The following is a 16,365-nucleotide window of genomic DNA, read 5'->3' on the forward strand; positions in this document are numbered from 1 at the left end:
TTCCACGTTTAAAGACTTAGAACTCCGATTTGCTTATGATGTTTTCTTTCACCGCTGAAGCAAGTAATAAATTGATCTGTAGAACACATAACTATAAAAAGTCAGAGCTGTGCGTGTCTGTCTATCTGCGCTAATTTTCTAATATTCATAAAATAACGACTATTAATTGAATTAATGAATAACATAAATGTGTCTTTAATTACTTTCAGAGAAATGTTACAATTAAAGATTCTGCTGTGGGTGTTACCAGGATATGCATTGACAGCTCGGTCAGGGTTTTCCGGAACAATGGTAGACTTTACGGACCCTAAGGTACGTAATAGTACCTTTATTTCTTCGATCTTGAGCTTCACATTATCTTCAATTTTGTTTTACTTACCTTTATTGTGTTTTTTTGTGCATATTGTAAAATTTTCATTTCCTATGTTGAATGAATTGATTTTAAGGTCCCTTACCTAAAGGATAAACTGGAACCTGTCTGTGCATTTGCCACAGGGTTCTGTCTCTTGAACCGTAATAGACAGACACTTAATTTTTTTCTATTCCTTCAATAAAATTCAATACCGTGCACTTAGCCTGAGACATCTCCATTTAAAAGAGCCTATTATTTTACGGGTAACGCATTTATGTATCAAAATTTTATATTTAATGAATAACAGGTCCAAGGCCACCTCGACGCGTTAGTTCGCATGGCGCAGTCCTGTGTCATCAAAGTGCGCGCGACACCAAAGGACGTACGCGCATATTTCACCAACTCCTCGCCTATCACCCGCTCTGGTCAATGCTTCGCGGCGTGCATGCTGGAGCAGAGCGATGTTATCAACCATGGGAAGGTAGTATACACACTAAATGAGAATATAAACGCTTTCTACACTCACAGCCCCACTGGGATTCCCTGTATCATGGGTGCCGTGGACACACACAAAGACGAATACACAAAAACCCCGACCCAGAACAATTATCGAAATTCTTTATTCTGGCCGGTGACCGCTCCGCCACGCGGGTTGTCACCTATATAAGGAAATTATTATTTTTTCCACATTACAAAAAAAAGAAGAATTTAAAAGCATTTTTCCATATGTATAAAGTTGAGCAACATCGTGGTCGGCAATCGTATGGATATCGTCAGTCAATATTCCCGTGAGCCGTGGTCGCCAACGTAAATTATTTTCCATTCAATAACAGTCGTCAATCATGTCAAAAGCCTTATGGGAAACAACACTAATCAACTGACTCGCAACTCGTTTTATGTCTCAATGCTGAGCACCGGTCTCTCCCCAGAACGGGTGGGAGCCTGGAGCCTATTTTGTCATGCTACTCCAATGCGTATTCATAGAAATCCAATGGGGGCCACTAAATTGTAAGCCCGCATTGAAACAACGTAATGGAGTATGTTCCAGCCCGCTTTCAGTTCTGAGGAAAGTTTTTTTTACAATATAACAGTAGCAGACGAGCATACAGTCCTTCTGATGGTAAACGGTTACTGTCCAGACAAATAAGATTAGATTCCTACCTGAGATCGCCGACAAATGCACCGCTACCTCGGAGGACTAAGCTGGAATGCCACGGATAAATATGTCTCCCCCTTACCACACCCTTCAAACCAGAACACAGCAGCGTTTAACACTGCTGTTATTAGGCAGAAATAGGTGTGGCGTGGAGCCGCTGGGGTCAACCCATAGAGAGTTCTACCACTTTTCATTCCTAAGATTGATGGCTTCAACTAGAGAATAAAAAAAGTTGCAGCCACTTAACAAAAATGACAAACATTTCTAAGATCACGTCCATACCTATCATTAGAGGTTAATTATCTCGGGGCGCGATCGTGAACAGAGTTGAAAAAGAGTGTTTTCTCAGAAAACAATAATGAAAAATACCAAGACTACGCCATTCGTTCGCTGCAATATGACCTGAATGGAATGAGCCTTATTAACTTTCAAAGTCAAACAAAATCGTATTTCGAGACATTATTTGAGAAGCTCGGAATGTCATTTGTTAACGAAAGTAGATCACAAATAGAAGTTCAATAATGATAAATTAAATTAATTTAGCCTCAATAAAAGTAACTATTAAAATCGTAATCGGATACAATAGAACACAAATAAAAGTTAAATAATGGTAAATTAAATAAAATTCCGTTATTTTAAGTAGTTTTAAAGAAGCTATTAAAATCATAATCGGGAACTAATGAAATTTCTCGTTATTTTCTACATTATTAGTTGTATCTAAAGGAAGCAGCATAGAACATGAAGAGTACTAAATTTAAGTTTTAATCGTCAATCAATTATTGACCCAATACTGGACACGGGTCTTCTCTCAGAGTAAAAAGGTTGATTAGGAGCTCTGTATTCAGCTGTGGGTGGACGATGACTGTCATTCAATGAAACTTAAATCAAAGTCAATGCTTGGAATACGCAAGATACTTTGGAAAACGAAGATTAACATGTCTAAAGGTATCTCGACTATGAAATCTAGATATTGTGTTGTATTAAAACGTCCCTGGGCATCAGTTATCTGAGAAGATAGTCGCTTTGATACGCCACTAGCCTAGTATACTCGTAGTATTTTGATAATGGCTTACCATGAGTTAGTTTGTATTTAACTATTGTTTGAGATTAATAAAAGATATAACTGTGTATTGAGTGCATCTAAAATGGTTAGTATAGTATGCTCTTGGTGGATTTCACATATCTATAAAGAGCTCACCCATCTGTAATAAGGCATCCAAAGCTGAATTTACAATTACTTCTGAAATAATAGAATAAAACTGTTTCTTGGACTAATTTACTACATTTTATGATTCCTGAGCAGAATACTCGTACAACACCAACGTCAAGAACGTTTTTTTACCTTTGTGCTAACTCATACAATCGTACCAACCAGTGACTATATAGGTGGGCACCTAAAAATAACACATCATTAAATAATTTGAATATATTTCTAACACAATGGTTTGTCAACAACCAAAGAACATTTTTTTGCAAAAACAAACACAGGTCTGTGTCTTTGCTCGTCCCCTTAAACTCTCACGTTAATGAAGTAATCAGGGAAGATATTAATGTATTGGTATTAGGAAAATGAAGCGGAAATTTAAGGCAAATTGCCCTCTCATTAGTACCACTTCCGTCGCCTCATACAATACGAACAAATCACGACTAATTAGGTTCTCCATTCCTTACTAAGTACTCTTGTACTCGTATATAGAAGTTCATTCTTGATATCTCATGGATTCTTATAAATTTTATACGTTAGGAAGTTTAGAAAATTATCTTAACAATAAACAACCGACTTTGATGTCCCTAAAGGTAAAAAAAAATCAAATCAAATCTATTTTTTTTATTCAAAATAGGTTCTTTACAGAGCACTTTTTGAATGTCAATACAACTAGCACCACTTCACAAGGCGTATCGTTATATAGAAGCGGCGAAAGAAATTCCATAACAAATATGTTTAAAAAAAATGTTTTATACAATGGAACTTAACCTAATGGTACATGTGGAGCTGGGGCTACTTCAGTCAGACCACACCGTTTTATCAGTCAAAGAATCACTCAGGCTATATTACGCCTTTTTACATAGCGTTTGTTTAACGACAAGTTTAAACTTTTTTTCTGTGAGATTCAATTAATACAAATGTTACTTTCATTCTTCGTTCCAAATTCAGAGTTCAATATAATATTATATTTTTACATTACGACATAAACGGTATATAATATGAGGGCCCTAAACCTCTTATGATAAGAAAAATATAAATATATTTTTCTTAAGTTCAAGTTCTATTGCTCACGACGACCCGCGTGGCGGAGCGGTCACCATGCCGGTCTGACGCGCAGAGCGTCCCGGATTCGATCCCCGGCCAGACAGATTTCTAAATGATGAATTTAGAGTTCTGTTTATGGGTCTGGGTGTTTGTGTTTTTGTCTCTGTGTGTGTCCATGGCACCCACGATACAGGGAATCCTAATGTGGGGCTGTGAGTGTAGAAAGCGTTATATATTATTTATCCATCAACACAGATAAAAAGCAAATTTGATATCTAACGAAACAACAGTTAAATTAAATGGTATAGGGGCAAAAGATGAAAGTGTGTTTGGTATTCCTATTGATCACGTAGTTGACCGTAAAATGACTAATAGGTATCGTTCAATCTTCGTGAAAGCCATCTTAAACAGACATCCTTAAGCAATATGGAGCAGTCAACGTCCGAAATTTTGGACGAAGCTACGAATATGCACATAGAGAAGACCACCACCACCTTGGTTTCTATTGTGAAGTAAAGGAAAAAAGACACAAGATTTTCCTTTTGGTTATAAATGGCCACGAACGTAACTTCCATCTTTACATGAAATGGTGTGCTATTATTCTTTAGAACATAAAAATATAGTAAAAGTTATAATAAAAGCTGTATTTATATCTACTGATATGTACCTAATGTCTCAGACACGAACAAGAGAAAAAATAATATAATTTTAATATATTGTATGTATCGTATTATATCGTATCATAATGGGCCGTGCCGGTCAAAATTTTGTATAAAAGGTAATAACTATAATTTATGACACAAGTTCAATATCTGTGCATATAAATGAAGCCTTACTTTACAATTAACTTGTATATTTTACTTACCCAGGTAAACAGGGATCTTCTTGTCCACCTCGCTGGGCTGGTCAACGGGAAGAACTCCCGAGTGGTGCGGAAGCTGAACAGTATCTCCCGACTTTGCCTAGACAGTATTGAGGGCATGTCAGACAGGTGTCAACTGGCGTCTACCTATAATGACTGTCTCAATGAAAACATGGTGGAGTTTGCCTTTCCTTTAGACATAGCTGAGGAAGCTGTGAGGAAGATGCCTTTCCATCTTATACAGCCAAAGTAAGTAATGTTCGTAAAATATTTTTTTTTATTTAGACTTAATGTTGACTAAGGTAGAACAGCTTTTGAAGGACGGTTTTATAATGAATATAAATATTATTACATTCTGTAAATATTCCTTTTCTGTAAATGCTCAACTTTGAAAATTGATTCCCAAAAAAAAGATTAGGTCCATTCCAGTGAAAAAGAAGTTAAGTCATTAGTGTTTTTCAGACCATTAATGGGTCACTAATAATAATTAGCAGAAAATTGAACCCAGAGCTTTAATTAGCGTCGTAAAAGGATTCACCATTCATCTACTGTCATAAGTTAAAGTTTGTTTTCAGACTTCATTGTAAAGAACTTATCGTTTCCTTCAAATAACCGATTGCAATTTTATTTCTTGAACTACAACGATAATGGGTTTACAATATTACTACTTAGTAGGTCTAAGATGAATAATAAATACATTACAAGAAATGACAAATCTACCTTGTGTCATAGATTAGTAAAGATACATCGCCGCCTTGAAATTGAATGAAGCCGCAAATGGCTTATTATAGTAAGTTCTTTTATTGAATTCTTGACAAATAAAAACATTTTTAGAGAAAATTTACGAATAAATAACTAATACTGCGTAATTTACATGATAATTAAATAATTTATAATAATAATTTCAAATATTTTAGGGACATTTTAGCACGGAGACGTGGCAAAACTTTTTTACGCAACTATTTCAATTCTCAAAACTGGGTACATTTTCTTGTTAGGAGTGAGTAATCTTTACTAATCTATGCCTCGTGTAGCAATGTTGTGTAGAAACAAAATACCCACACAATCCAAATTACAATGCTCTTACTCAAAAGCTATGTCAAAAATAGAGGTTTGTATGGGCTGATGAAAAATCTAGATCTTCAAGCGATTTACCACTAACAAAGAACTTTCTACCTTCCTTTCTCGATTGTAAGATATCTGGGTCAGTTTTCTCATGACGAGATTCTCCGCCACCGGCAGTTTTGATTTCATATTCTTTTATCTTGGATACGTTTTTCACATCATAGCTTTGATAAGTGAAATAGAAAGATACTTCATCGCCTTAAAATTAACGAAGCCACATAATGATGATTTTATCATTTATTGATTAAATTCTTGACAAATTAAAAACATTTTAAGAGAACATTAATTAATAAATTAATAAAAATTAGGGACATTTCAGAACGGAGATTTGACAACACTTCATTTATAACATTTTGACAACAATTTCAATTCTCAAAACTGATTTCACTGTCTTGTTAGGAGTGACCAATCTATGTATTTTAGTCATCTAAGCTCCATAGTTTGAAGGATATTTCTAGTCTTATGAATCGTCCATTGTAGGGACATTAATTGCTTGAAATTGACATGTTATGTCCATGAAAGGGGTACTCCAATTTGCATGAATCTATTTAAAGCTATCACGATATTCTATTCTTATTTCTGCTGGACATACGTTTTAAAAACAAATAAAATCAAACCAGTCCTTCTAAATGGTCAAGTGCGAGTAGACTCTTAATGCTTTAATATTACGATGTAAACATTAATCTATATATATAAAAGAAAGTCGTGTTAGTTACACCATTTATAACTCAAGAATGACTGAACCGAGTTGGCTGAAATTTGGTGGAGAGGTAGCTTAGAACCAGGAGACGGACATAGGATACTTTTTATCCCGTTCGACCGCGTTTCCGTGAAGTCATATTTAATAACTCAAGAACGGCTGAACCGATTTCACTGAAAATTAATCGCGAGGTAGCTTAGAAGCAGGAAAAGGACATAGGATACTTTTTATCCCGTTCGACCGCGTTTCCGTGAAGTCATTTAATAACTCAAGAACGGTTGAACCGATTTAGCTGAAAATTGGTAAAGAGGTAGATTAGAACCAGGAAACGGACATAGGATACTTTTTATCCCGTTCGACCGCGTTTCCGTGAAGTCATTTAATAACTCAAGAACGGCTGAACCGATTTCACTGAAAATTAATCGCGAGGTAGCTTAGAAGCAGGAAAAGGACATAGGATACTATTTATCCCGTTCGACCGCGTTTTCGTGAAGCATTTTATAACTCAACAACGGCTGAACCAATTTGACTGAAAATTGGTGGAGAGGTAGCTTAGAACCAGGAGACGGACATAGGATACTTTTTATCCTGTTCGACCGCGTTTCCGTGAATAAATAAGAGTTGAAAGTTTGTATTAAAGTCCCCCAGTTTTGATGCAAATCTATATGAAAATTGGTATTTGGGATTTCAATAGAAAGTAATTAAATATCTATTTTACGATATTTGCAAAATCAACCCTTAAGATGGTTAAGTAGGGGTTGGAATTTTATTTTAAAATCCGTTAATTTGGAAGCAAAGACTGTTAAAATTTGCATTTGGCTTTAGAAGACACTTCGTTAAGAAGTCGGCAGATTTTGAAGCAAAGTCTATGAAAATTGGAATTTAGCTTTTTGATTCAAAATAATAGAACACATTTTTCACCGTTTTTGGAAAATCAACCCTTAGGGTCGTTTAATCGGGTATGGAACTTTAATTTAATATCCGTTAATTTGGAGCACTAAGAAAATTATCATAAGACATAATGAAGCATCTGAGTCACTGTTTGTTTTTTTAGATCAAAACAAAGTAAAAAATAATTCGAACGAAATATATTGAGCGCCGACTTCAGAAATATGTACTAAACCAACATTTATTTGAATTATTTTTTACTATGTAGTGACATAGAAGTCGGTTGTATTTTTTGTTAATTTTTTTTTTACCCTTTTTAGTGATGACATAATAACATTTATATTAATACAATATAAAATTGTATAAACGTGATCATGAATTAAGGTAATGTCTGAATTTACATTGATTGAAACCGCCCGCTCGCAGGGCGCTGCCGCGCCCTGCCCGCTTAGTTTTATATTGTCTTATATGTTCCAACCTAACCTAACTAAATAGTCAATGATGAACTGGCTTTGCAATTTCATTAGAACCTCCTACACCAAATATCTTCAAACACGACTCAATTATTCCCATCGGTTGAGGAGTTACATATTTTGTCTCCGAGCCACATTATCAGACCCTTAAATAGTCAATGATGAAGTGACTTTGCAATTTCGTTAGAACTTACACTAAATATCTCCAAACACAACTTAAATATCCCCATCGGTTGAGGAGTTACATATTTTGTCTCCGAGCCACATTATCAGACCCTTAAATAGTCAATGATGTACTGACTTTGTAATTTCATTAGAACCTACAATAAAAAATAACACAATAAAAAAAGAATTATTAAAATCGGTTCACTAACGGCGGAGTAATTCGTGTACATACATAAAAAAAGATACCGGCCGAATTGATAACCACCTCCTTTTTGAAGTCGGTAAAAAAATAACAGAGTGCAGAGAGGTAGAGTGAATTTTATTTAATTGTATTTTTTATTTTCCTGTTCTCCTGTGGCCATTTCCTAATATTTACCAGTAGTTTATGGACATAATACATAAATTACACGAGTGAAACCACGAGGTACAGATAGTCACTCATAATTAGGTGGTACGAAGTTCACCGGGTCATCTAGTATAAAGTATGAAACCATGTTATGCAATTCAAACCATGCATTTCAATTATGCATTCTGTTCTGCTCTGACGGGGTTACATACGTTTTCCTGCTTAGTACATATGTCCATGGACGGCAGGCGCCACTTACCATCAGGTGTAAATATAGGAGTAGCAGACGAGTACTAGTGTCATGTGTAGTAGTACACGAATGCAGCTCGTCTGCTACTGCTATATTTAAAAAACGCACATTATAGGTTAAACAATGAAAGGAGCAATCCCAGACCAGTGTAGTAATTAAAATTATTATCACTAACAAACCTTGTTCACAACTACTAAAAATACTAATAATTTAATTTTTTTCAGCTTACCACAAGAATTAAGGGCATCAGCATTTTGAAAAACGGGAAAACACAGTCAAGATATCCATCACTTTGTACTTTCATACTTTTAAAATAAATAATAAAATTTCGAAACCACCCGAACTTTTATTCAAAATTGTCGGTAGGACGAATTTAATAATGAAATTATTTCAAACAGAGAAGGCGGATTGGATGAAAATTATCGCTTTCATTAATTATTTTCACTTCAAAAGCGTTCGAGTTAACGGAAATGAAGGTTCGTGTATGAATGAATAATTGGAACGTTTAATTTGAATTAGGTAACATTATTCAATTTAAACGCTTTAAGTAACTTAGTACCGATATTGATACTGTTATGGTAACTAGATGTCCTAGATCGATCCTCGTGTCCACAATACATAAATAATATGACGTGTTGACTTATATGACGAATAAGAGGCTGTTAGAACTAGAGTAGTCTAACTACAAAAAACGATTTACAATTTGGAGAAAAGTAAAAGTGTATAGTCCGCTCTGAAGTTGTTGCGAGGAGGTGTAGACATACAATTTACTATGGCGACGCGATTCATCTCTACATTCAGACTGTCAGTTCACTAAATTTATTTTATTTATCTATTAATTAAAAATAATAGCTTAAAGCTTAACTATGCATAGCTCGACAAAGTTTGTCAGTATTAGAGGCATATCATCTGCAATCAATAAAAATTACCATCTCACCTCGAAATAAGTAGGTATCAACGTACATCTCCTTATACTTTTCAAACCATGGAAAATTAAAAGCACGTGTCTCGATTATTTGTAATGATGTATTAATTAAGTTTCTTATGATATTTTCTTCCAATTCAAAGTGTCGGTTTCAAGTTGGATATTTATAACTAACTCCAAGCAGAACAAGAATTTCAAAATTTAAAACAGATCAGTACACACATAAGCATAAAGCAAAATTTGTGACAGAGGTACCGTAGTTTAACCATAACAAGTATATCAACTTTAAAATATTATATCCATATCGTAATATCCATTTTAATATGCAGAGCAGCATCCACGCTTTTCATGTCGGCCGGCAATTACAAAAGATAATAAACCCCATAATTAGAGAAATTGCCCACAATTGTGCCGTAATACTATCCTAGAGCCATTAAGATGTATAATTAAATTATGTGTAAACGTGATTCGAATGTATTTTAAGGCTAAACCAGCGATGTATGTCGCTTTGTTTATTAAAAGGTTTCGACCAATACAGTCCATAGAAGAATTTTAAATTTTAAGTTCCTTTTCAGAACACTTCTATTGATTTACAATACAAAATTAACAACATATCACGACAAAAGTATAACCAACACATCTATTTCTGCCTAATGACAACAGTGGTGAGCACTACTTTGTTCTGATCGGAAAAGTATGGTAAGGGACTCATACGTGTATTTTTTCCGAGGCGATTCCATTCAGTCATTTGGGATAGCAACATACTTGTGGCCGATGTGTGTTATAACGTCATCGACCTCAGGTTGGATTGTAATTCAATCTGGGATTTGTTATAGATGCCCATAGCCAACAGTTGCCACTTCCCACCAGGTGGACCCTTACTAGTTTACTTCTACAACATAAGAAATAGAATATAGGTAGTAAATGTAGCTAACATTCGTCAACAACAAGAAATATTCCTGGAATGCCTCAAAACCTTTTATTCTTTTATTCCTATATTATTCTTATTTATATACTATCAAACCATTTGATAGGAAACCACCCACGATACTCAAACACGTTTCAAGTACAATATAGACCGACATACATTTGCTATTCTTTACTACTGTGTTTGCTTTTTCCAATATACTGCTTGTTTGTCGTAGTTGTTTATTCTGCGATACTTCTTTGTCGTGAGGAATTAGTTTACCGGAGTAGTATTTTTGTAGCTACCAGAGACTGTCAATGTTTTATCTTGTAGTTCTAGGCGAACTATTGTTTTTTTACTACTATACTATTTGTAATTGGTTCCTTAGAAAATACTTTTAACGATGTGGATAAATTCGTGTGAATAGATAATGTTCTAGCTACGAAGGTATCACAAAAAAAAACAATTTTATATATAATTATTTCATTTTACTTGGCTGTGTTATAGTAGGTACATCCAAGATGTACCTACATGTCTGTTACCTTCGGCATTTATATCTTCCGTAACGTATCTGCCAAAAGTTTTGAACAGTACCCTTAGTATGAGTTTTTACGTTTTGACGAAGATGACTGTTTTAGTATTTGTTTATGTACTAGCCCATACATTTCCAATCATCGCTCCTAGCGGATTGTACCAGAACTGATTGGAAATATATGGGAAATACGCAAACAGAAACAAAAACAGCAATTTTTGTCAAAACGTAAATACTCATACTAAGGCATAGATGTAATGTCATTGTACTAAGGATACAGAAATATATGATTTGGTCTAACAGAAACGGTCATTATCTGCCGTAGACATAACTGGAGTCTAAGGCTATCGTAGAATATTGAGGATATCGTGATAAGCTACTCAATTATTCATTCAGATAGCACTGTTAGCGTGGTTCTAATAACAGTGTACGTAATTAAATCTGTCTGTCTGTAGTCTGTAATAACAAGAGCGGCTCGAGAAGCTCGTCCAAGTACTACATTTACCATGGTATTTGCATATTGTTAAATGGTCAATGACTATAGATCTAGCAACTAAAATTAGAACAGCAATTATACTACCCTAGAGACTAAGTCGAAATGTCTGGTATAAATGAATCCTCTACCACAAACCAGAACACAGTGAAATGAAATGAAATGAAATGAAATATATTTATTTTGTATAGGCCAACGACGGCACTTACAAATTGTCAGGTACAATATTTTTCTTAAACTACTACCGGATCGGAACGCGACCTCTACTGAGAAGATCCGGGAAGAAACTCAGCGGGTGTCTTTTTTAATAATAATTATTCTCTTTTTTTAATGCCATCATTTTTACATATAATTAATAAAGCATTAGCTCCAGTATCTTGCTTTACATTTATCTAAAAAAGAAGTTTGTTCAGCAAGATACGCTACACTTTGACATTTTCTTAATTAATTAATTAATAATTGTGTTATTGATCAGTGGTGCCAACAGTTCTATTATTACGCAGAAATAGATGTAATAATAGATGTAACACTTACTTGATGGTTTTAAATTTCTAGAAAATTATAATTATTTTATTACACTGAAGCAACAATCAAGCATGCAGACTATCTGATATCTGATAAGTGGTCTCTGGCGCCCATAGATATCTGTAATCCACTACATATACAAGAAGGGTTCATTGTGAAGCCGGTCACAGATGCATTCCCACAATTAAGGATTAAGATGATCGCCACATATGTAAGTCAAAGGACATCTAAATTTCTTCCAATAAAACCGGTTCACCACCTTTCAAACATAGGTTAAAGAAATGGGTCAATCTAACTTATCGATGGGCATTACAAAGTAAATCTACTCAAGTTACCTAGGCCCAATCTACCAATACAAACATCCGTATATAACCGTTAGGTGATAAATCAGTACGTGATTGGGCTGCCAATGCTGTAGGGCCAACGTATACTAAGCGATCGGGAACGTTTGTTTTGTTTTTTAAATATTCGACTGAATATTGTTTGGATTATACGTATATCATGTCTTATACAGGGTGAATTTAACCACATGAACCTCCATCCTTCTCCCAAGCCTCCAAAACAAATTTTCAATCAAATATCTTTAGTACTGTAGACAGTTTTTTTTTTGCATTTTTCAAATATCTACACGCTTTATGTAATATTAGTCCATCACAGTAAAATTATAATTCGAGACGTAATAAAACTACAATGTTGCAAATTCGTCAAATTAAGCAAATGCATAATGTACCTTATTCCTAAAACATAACTGTTGCGGTGTTGCCGCTGTTATTAAAGGTATTGTTTATAAACGGCGTTCTATTTTTTACCCCCATTATTAAGTTTGTTTGATTCTTTTTTAATTCGGTGTTAAGTGTTTTTTAATTATTGTAACATATTCCAAGGAAGAAGTAGGATTTGTGTTTTCATTTATTGTCGTATGAAAGTATCCACCCTGTATAACGAACTGAACTGAGCTTGAGATCAATATGAGGCATCTAAATATCCACAACACACACCACAAAGCGTTGCACCACCTTAAACCTTGTCTTACTACTAGATAAACTTTATGCACCCTTAATAGGTACTACAATGTAACTAAAAATAACGTTATAGTTCTAAGACTTGATTTGTCACAACCCAATACACGTCGAACCCTCACGCCTATCAGTCGTAAAAGTAAATACCATTCCTCCATTGTTTATTCCGTTAGCGCAATACAAATATGGATGGTAAATATAATAACAAAATCGTGAAGTAATGGGATTTACTTTTCTATTATTAAGTTAAAGGTTACGCAAAATTAAGTATATAGGTATAATCTGATCGTTGTAAAGGTTAACATTTTCCCATCAAGATTTATGTCGTATTTTTTATTAAATTGAACATTACGAGTAGGAGATGTGCATGAGTGAAGTTAAATAAAAGTTTTTAAAATGTACTCGTTGTTTCATTGATGTTACTTTTCGTATTTTAAGTACATTTAAAGTTATTTTATCTACATAGATTTAATAACTAACAACGTATAGATAATACTGATAATTCAAATGTTAACTTATCCATTACCAGTAGTTACTTATTTATATTTATTACTCAAAAATGTAATTTTTCTGATGTTTAAATTTACTCACGATTTTTTTGCCGATACTCGTATAATTTTTTTCAACTTTGAACAATCAAAACCGGGCTTCGAACCTAAAACTCCTACAAAAAAGGTTCATTCTACCACTGTGCTATTCCCAACAACTCATAATGCCCTTTAACTCATAACTCCTAGAAGCCTTTTATTAATCTTACAAGAATCCTTCCTAATTTATGTTTTGCTAAGAAAAAGTAAAATAAACTCGGAGACTTTTAATTAGTTTCACAAATAAGCTGCTTCGTAATTAAGGTTGACAGAGAAGCCGACGCTTTCGCGGTACTCATTGGAAGTCATAAGTCTTCCCATCTTCGTATAACCACTTGTCTTATGATCGACGAGTAGCGATGCGTTAAGCGTTTTGTTTAATCGAAAGTGAAACCTTAGCGAATAGCGTTATAATAATAATAATAATAATAATAATCATTTATTTCAGACAATATAGACAAAGATACAAAAGTATAATTGAATACAGAGGTCCATATCATATATACCTTACAGACTAACATACATACTAATATATACTTATAACTAAATCACGTATTTGCGGCGACGTGAGACGCGGGTCTGATGACTTCCGGGGGTGCTCTCCTTCCGCGGTACTTCCGGAACACAACTCCCTTCGGCCACAGGTCTTCTTTAAGGAAGGTCGCTATCTGCTCGGTTGGGACGCGTACAACAAATGAACTAAAGTTCACTGCGTTACGCGCCTCCAACTTCTCGACCACCAGTCGGTACTGGGTTTTAATAGCCAAGTACTCCGTTATGTCAGACGGCTTCGTGCTGTGATGGAGTCGTGAGACATACACGTGCGTCACGGGAACGGCAGGACGCAGGAGATGGTTCGTTCCTGTCGGTGCTGTGCCGCATTGGTTACGACAAGGAGGCTTTTTCTTCTTACGCTCGACTTTAATAAAGCCATCCTTGTCAGCCACATGGTTGGACACTGCACTGCGAGGGGGTTCGATGCGGGGCTTCCCGCTTTCCCTCTCTGGCCTCGTTGTCTTCCGCTTCCCGGGTAGCTGGCGGGAGGCAGCTGCAGCGTAGTCACGTTGAGGCGTGGACATGACGACGCACGGCGACACCTCGGCGGGGGGAGGTGCGGGGCGGGGGACGCACGTGTCACCACATGCGGGCGCAGCGGTCGGCGTCGTGTCGAGTTTCGCAGACTCGAAACTTGCTGACGAGGTGTTACATGCCCCACGACGCGTGTTGATGTTATTCACCTCTGGCGACCTACTTACTGCTACCGTATTTATGTACCGTTGTATGTACCGTTATGTAACTATGAAAAAATTTAACTTTCATTTTTGTAACATAAATAGCACCTCTAATATAAGATGAGTGAGTTGGTATACTTACCTTAAAACTTGTGCTGTAGGCGGAGATAAGCAACAAGAACATAATTATCTCCAATCCATCCCAAAACTAGGTTTTTCCCTGCCTGCATATTTATGTTTTTATTTGATTACTAGCTGACCCGGCAAACGTTTTGTTGCCATATAAATTAAAAAATGTTAAGGGTGAACAACACTCATCAATTAGAGGTATGAAAAATAGATAGTAGCCGATTCTCAGACCTACTGAATATGCATATAAAATTTGGTGAAAATCGGTAAAGCCGCTTCGGAGTAATACGGTAACTAACACTGTGACACAGGAATTTTATATATAAGATATTGATATAATTATGGTAATACATGTTTTTTCCTTTTCAGTTCATTATTTAAGGCTTTTTTCGTTTTAATAATTTACTCTATTACAATTCTTATTCGCTTATCGCGAAAGATGATGCATAAGTTTAAAATTTAACCTTTTACTGGAGAGCAAAAAAATTAATAATCGTTTCCTTAGAAAGGGCAAATCTTACAACAAATTATGTCGTTTTTAACCTTAAGTGCCTATTTATTTACGTAAGCATGAAAATAAAATATTGATACTTACGATGTATTAAAATACGCGAAAATTCACAAATCGCATAGAAAAATCGTTTCTATACAACCCGGAATAACTACCAATGGAAAAATAGAAGAATTATTGAAGTTGGTCCAGTTATGGTTATGGTGGTTTTGAAGGTGGTAGAACCCTTTGTGGTTCGACTCCGGCGGCACCACCGCCACACCTATTTCTACCTAATAACAGCAGTGTTAGGCGCTGCTGTGTGACGGTTTGAAGGGTGTGGTAAGGGAGATAGACTTTTCCGAGGCGTTCCAGCTTAGTCCTCAGGGGTAGCGGCGCATCTGTGGCCGACCTCAGGTAGGAATATCTAATCCTATCGTGGGTTGATTACAGATGTCCATGGGCGGCAGTAGCCACTTACCATCAGGTGGACTGCATGCTCGTCTGCTACTCTCATATTAGAAAAAAAAAAAAAAGTTATTTTCTAAATAATGATACAAAAACAATAAACAAAGTCAACATCTTGTAATTATGATAAAACAAATCAATTTTCTTCGATTTAACAAGCTTTTAATTAACTTGACATGTTAGTGTGTCAAGTTAAATCTCGCAAGTTAAATTTGACCCACTTTCCATGCCCCATTGAGCTGAAATTTTGATGTATATTTAGATCGCCTGACATCATGATTATTATGATATGGAGCTGATACGATGATGGAGCTGGATGTTGGCCATGGGGCCCATGGGCCTTTATAATGAAACGATGCAAATTACTCGATTTTGGGCGCACAATGCGCATGTTACCCAGTTTAGTGATTTTATTTGCGCAATAAAACAGAATATTGTTTTATTGTGCTCTCATACTTAAACTAGCTAGCAAAGGAAATATAAGAATATT

General features: G+C 35.4%; 1 protein-coding gene across 1 annotated transcript; it reads left to right on the forward strand.

Moving 5' to 3' along the window:
• Positions 1–665: 665 nt before the first annotated feature.
• LOC140754403 (general odorant-binding protein 19d) lies at positions 666–8,897 on the forward strand. Its single transcript, XM_073089409.1, has 3 exons — positions 666–833; positions 4,629–4,870; positions 8,793–8,897. Exons 1-3 carry the CDS (start codon positions 690–692, stop codon positions 8,824–8,826), a joined length of 420 nt encoding a protein of 139 aa, XP_072945510.1. The 5' UTR covers positions 666–689; the 3' UTR covers positions 8,827–8,897.
• Positions 8,898–16,365: the final 7,468 nt, after the last annotated feature.

The sequence above is a fragment of the Epargyreus clarus genome, unplaced genomic scaffold, assembly GCF_041222505.1.
Source record: "Epargyreus clarus isolate Ecla_fem2 unplaced genomic scaffold, WU_Ecla_fem_2.2 ptg000029l, whole genome shotgun sequence".
Lineage (NCBI taxonomy): Eukaryota > Metazoa > Arthropoda > Insecta > Lepidoptera > Hesperiidae > Epargyreus > Epargyreus clarus.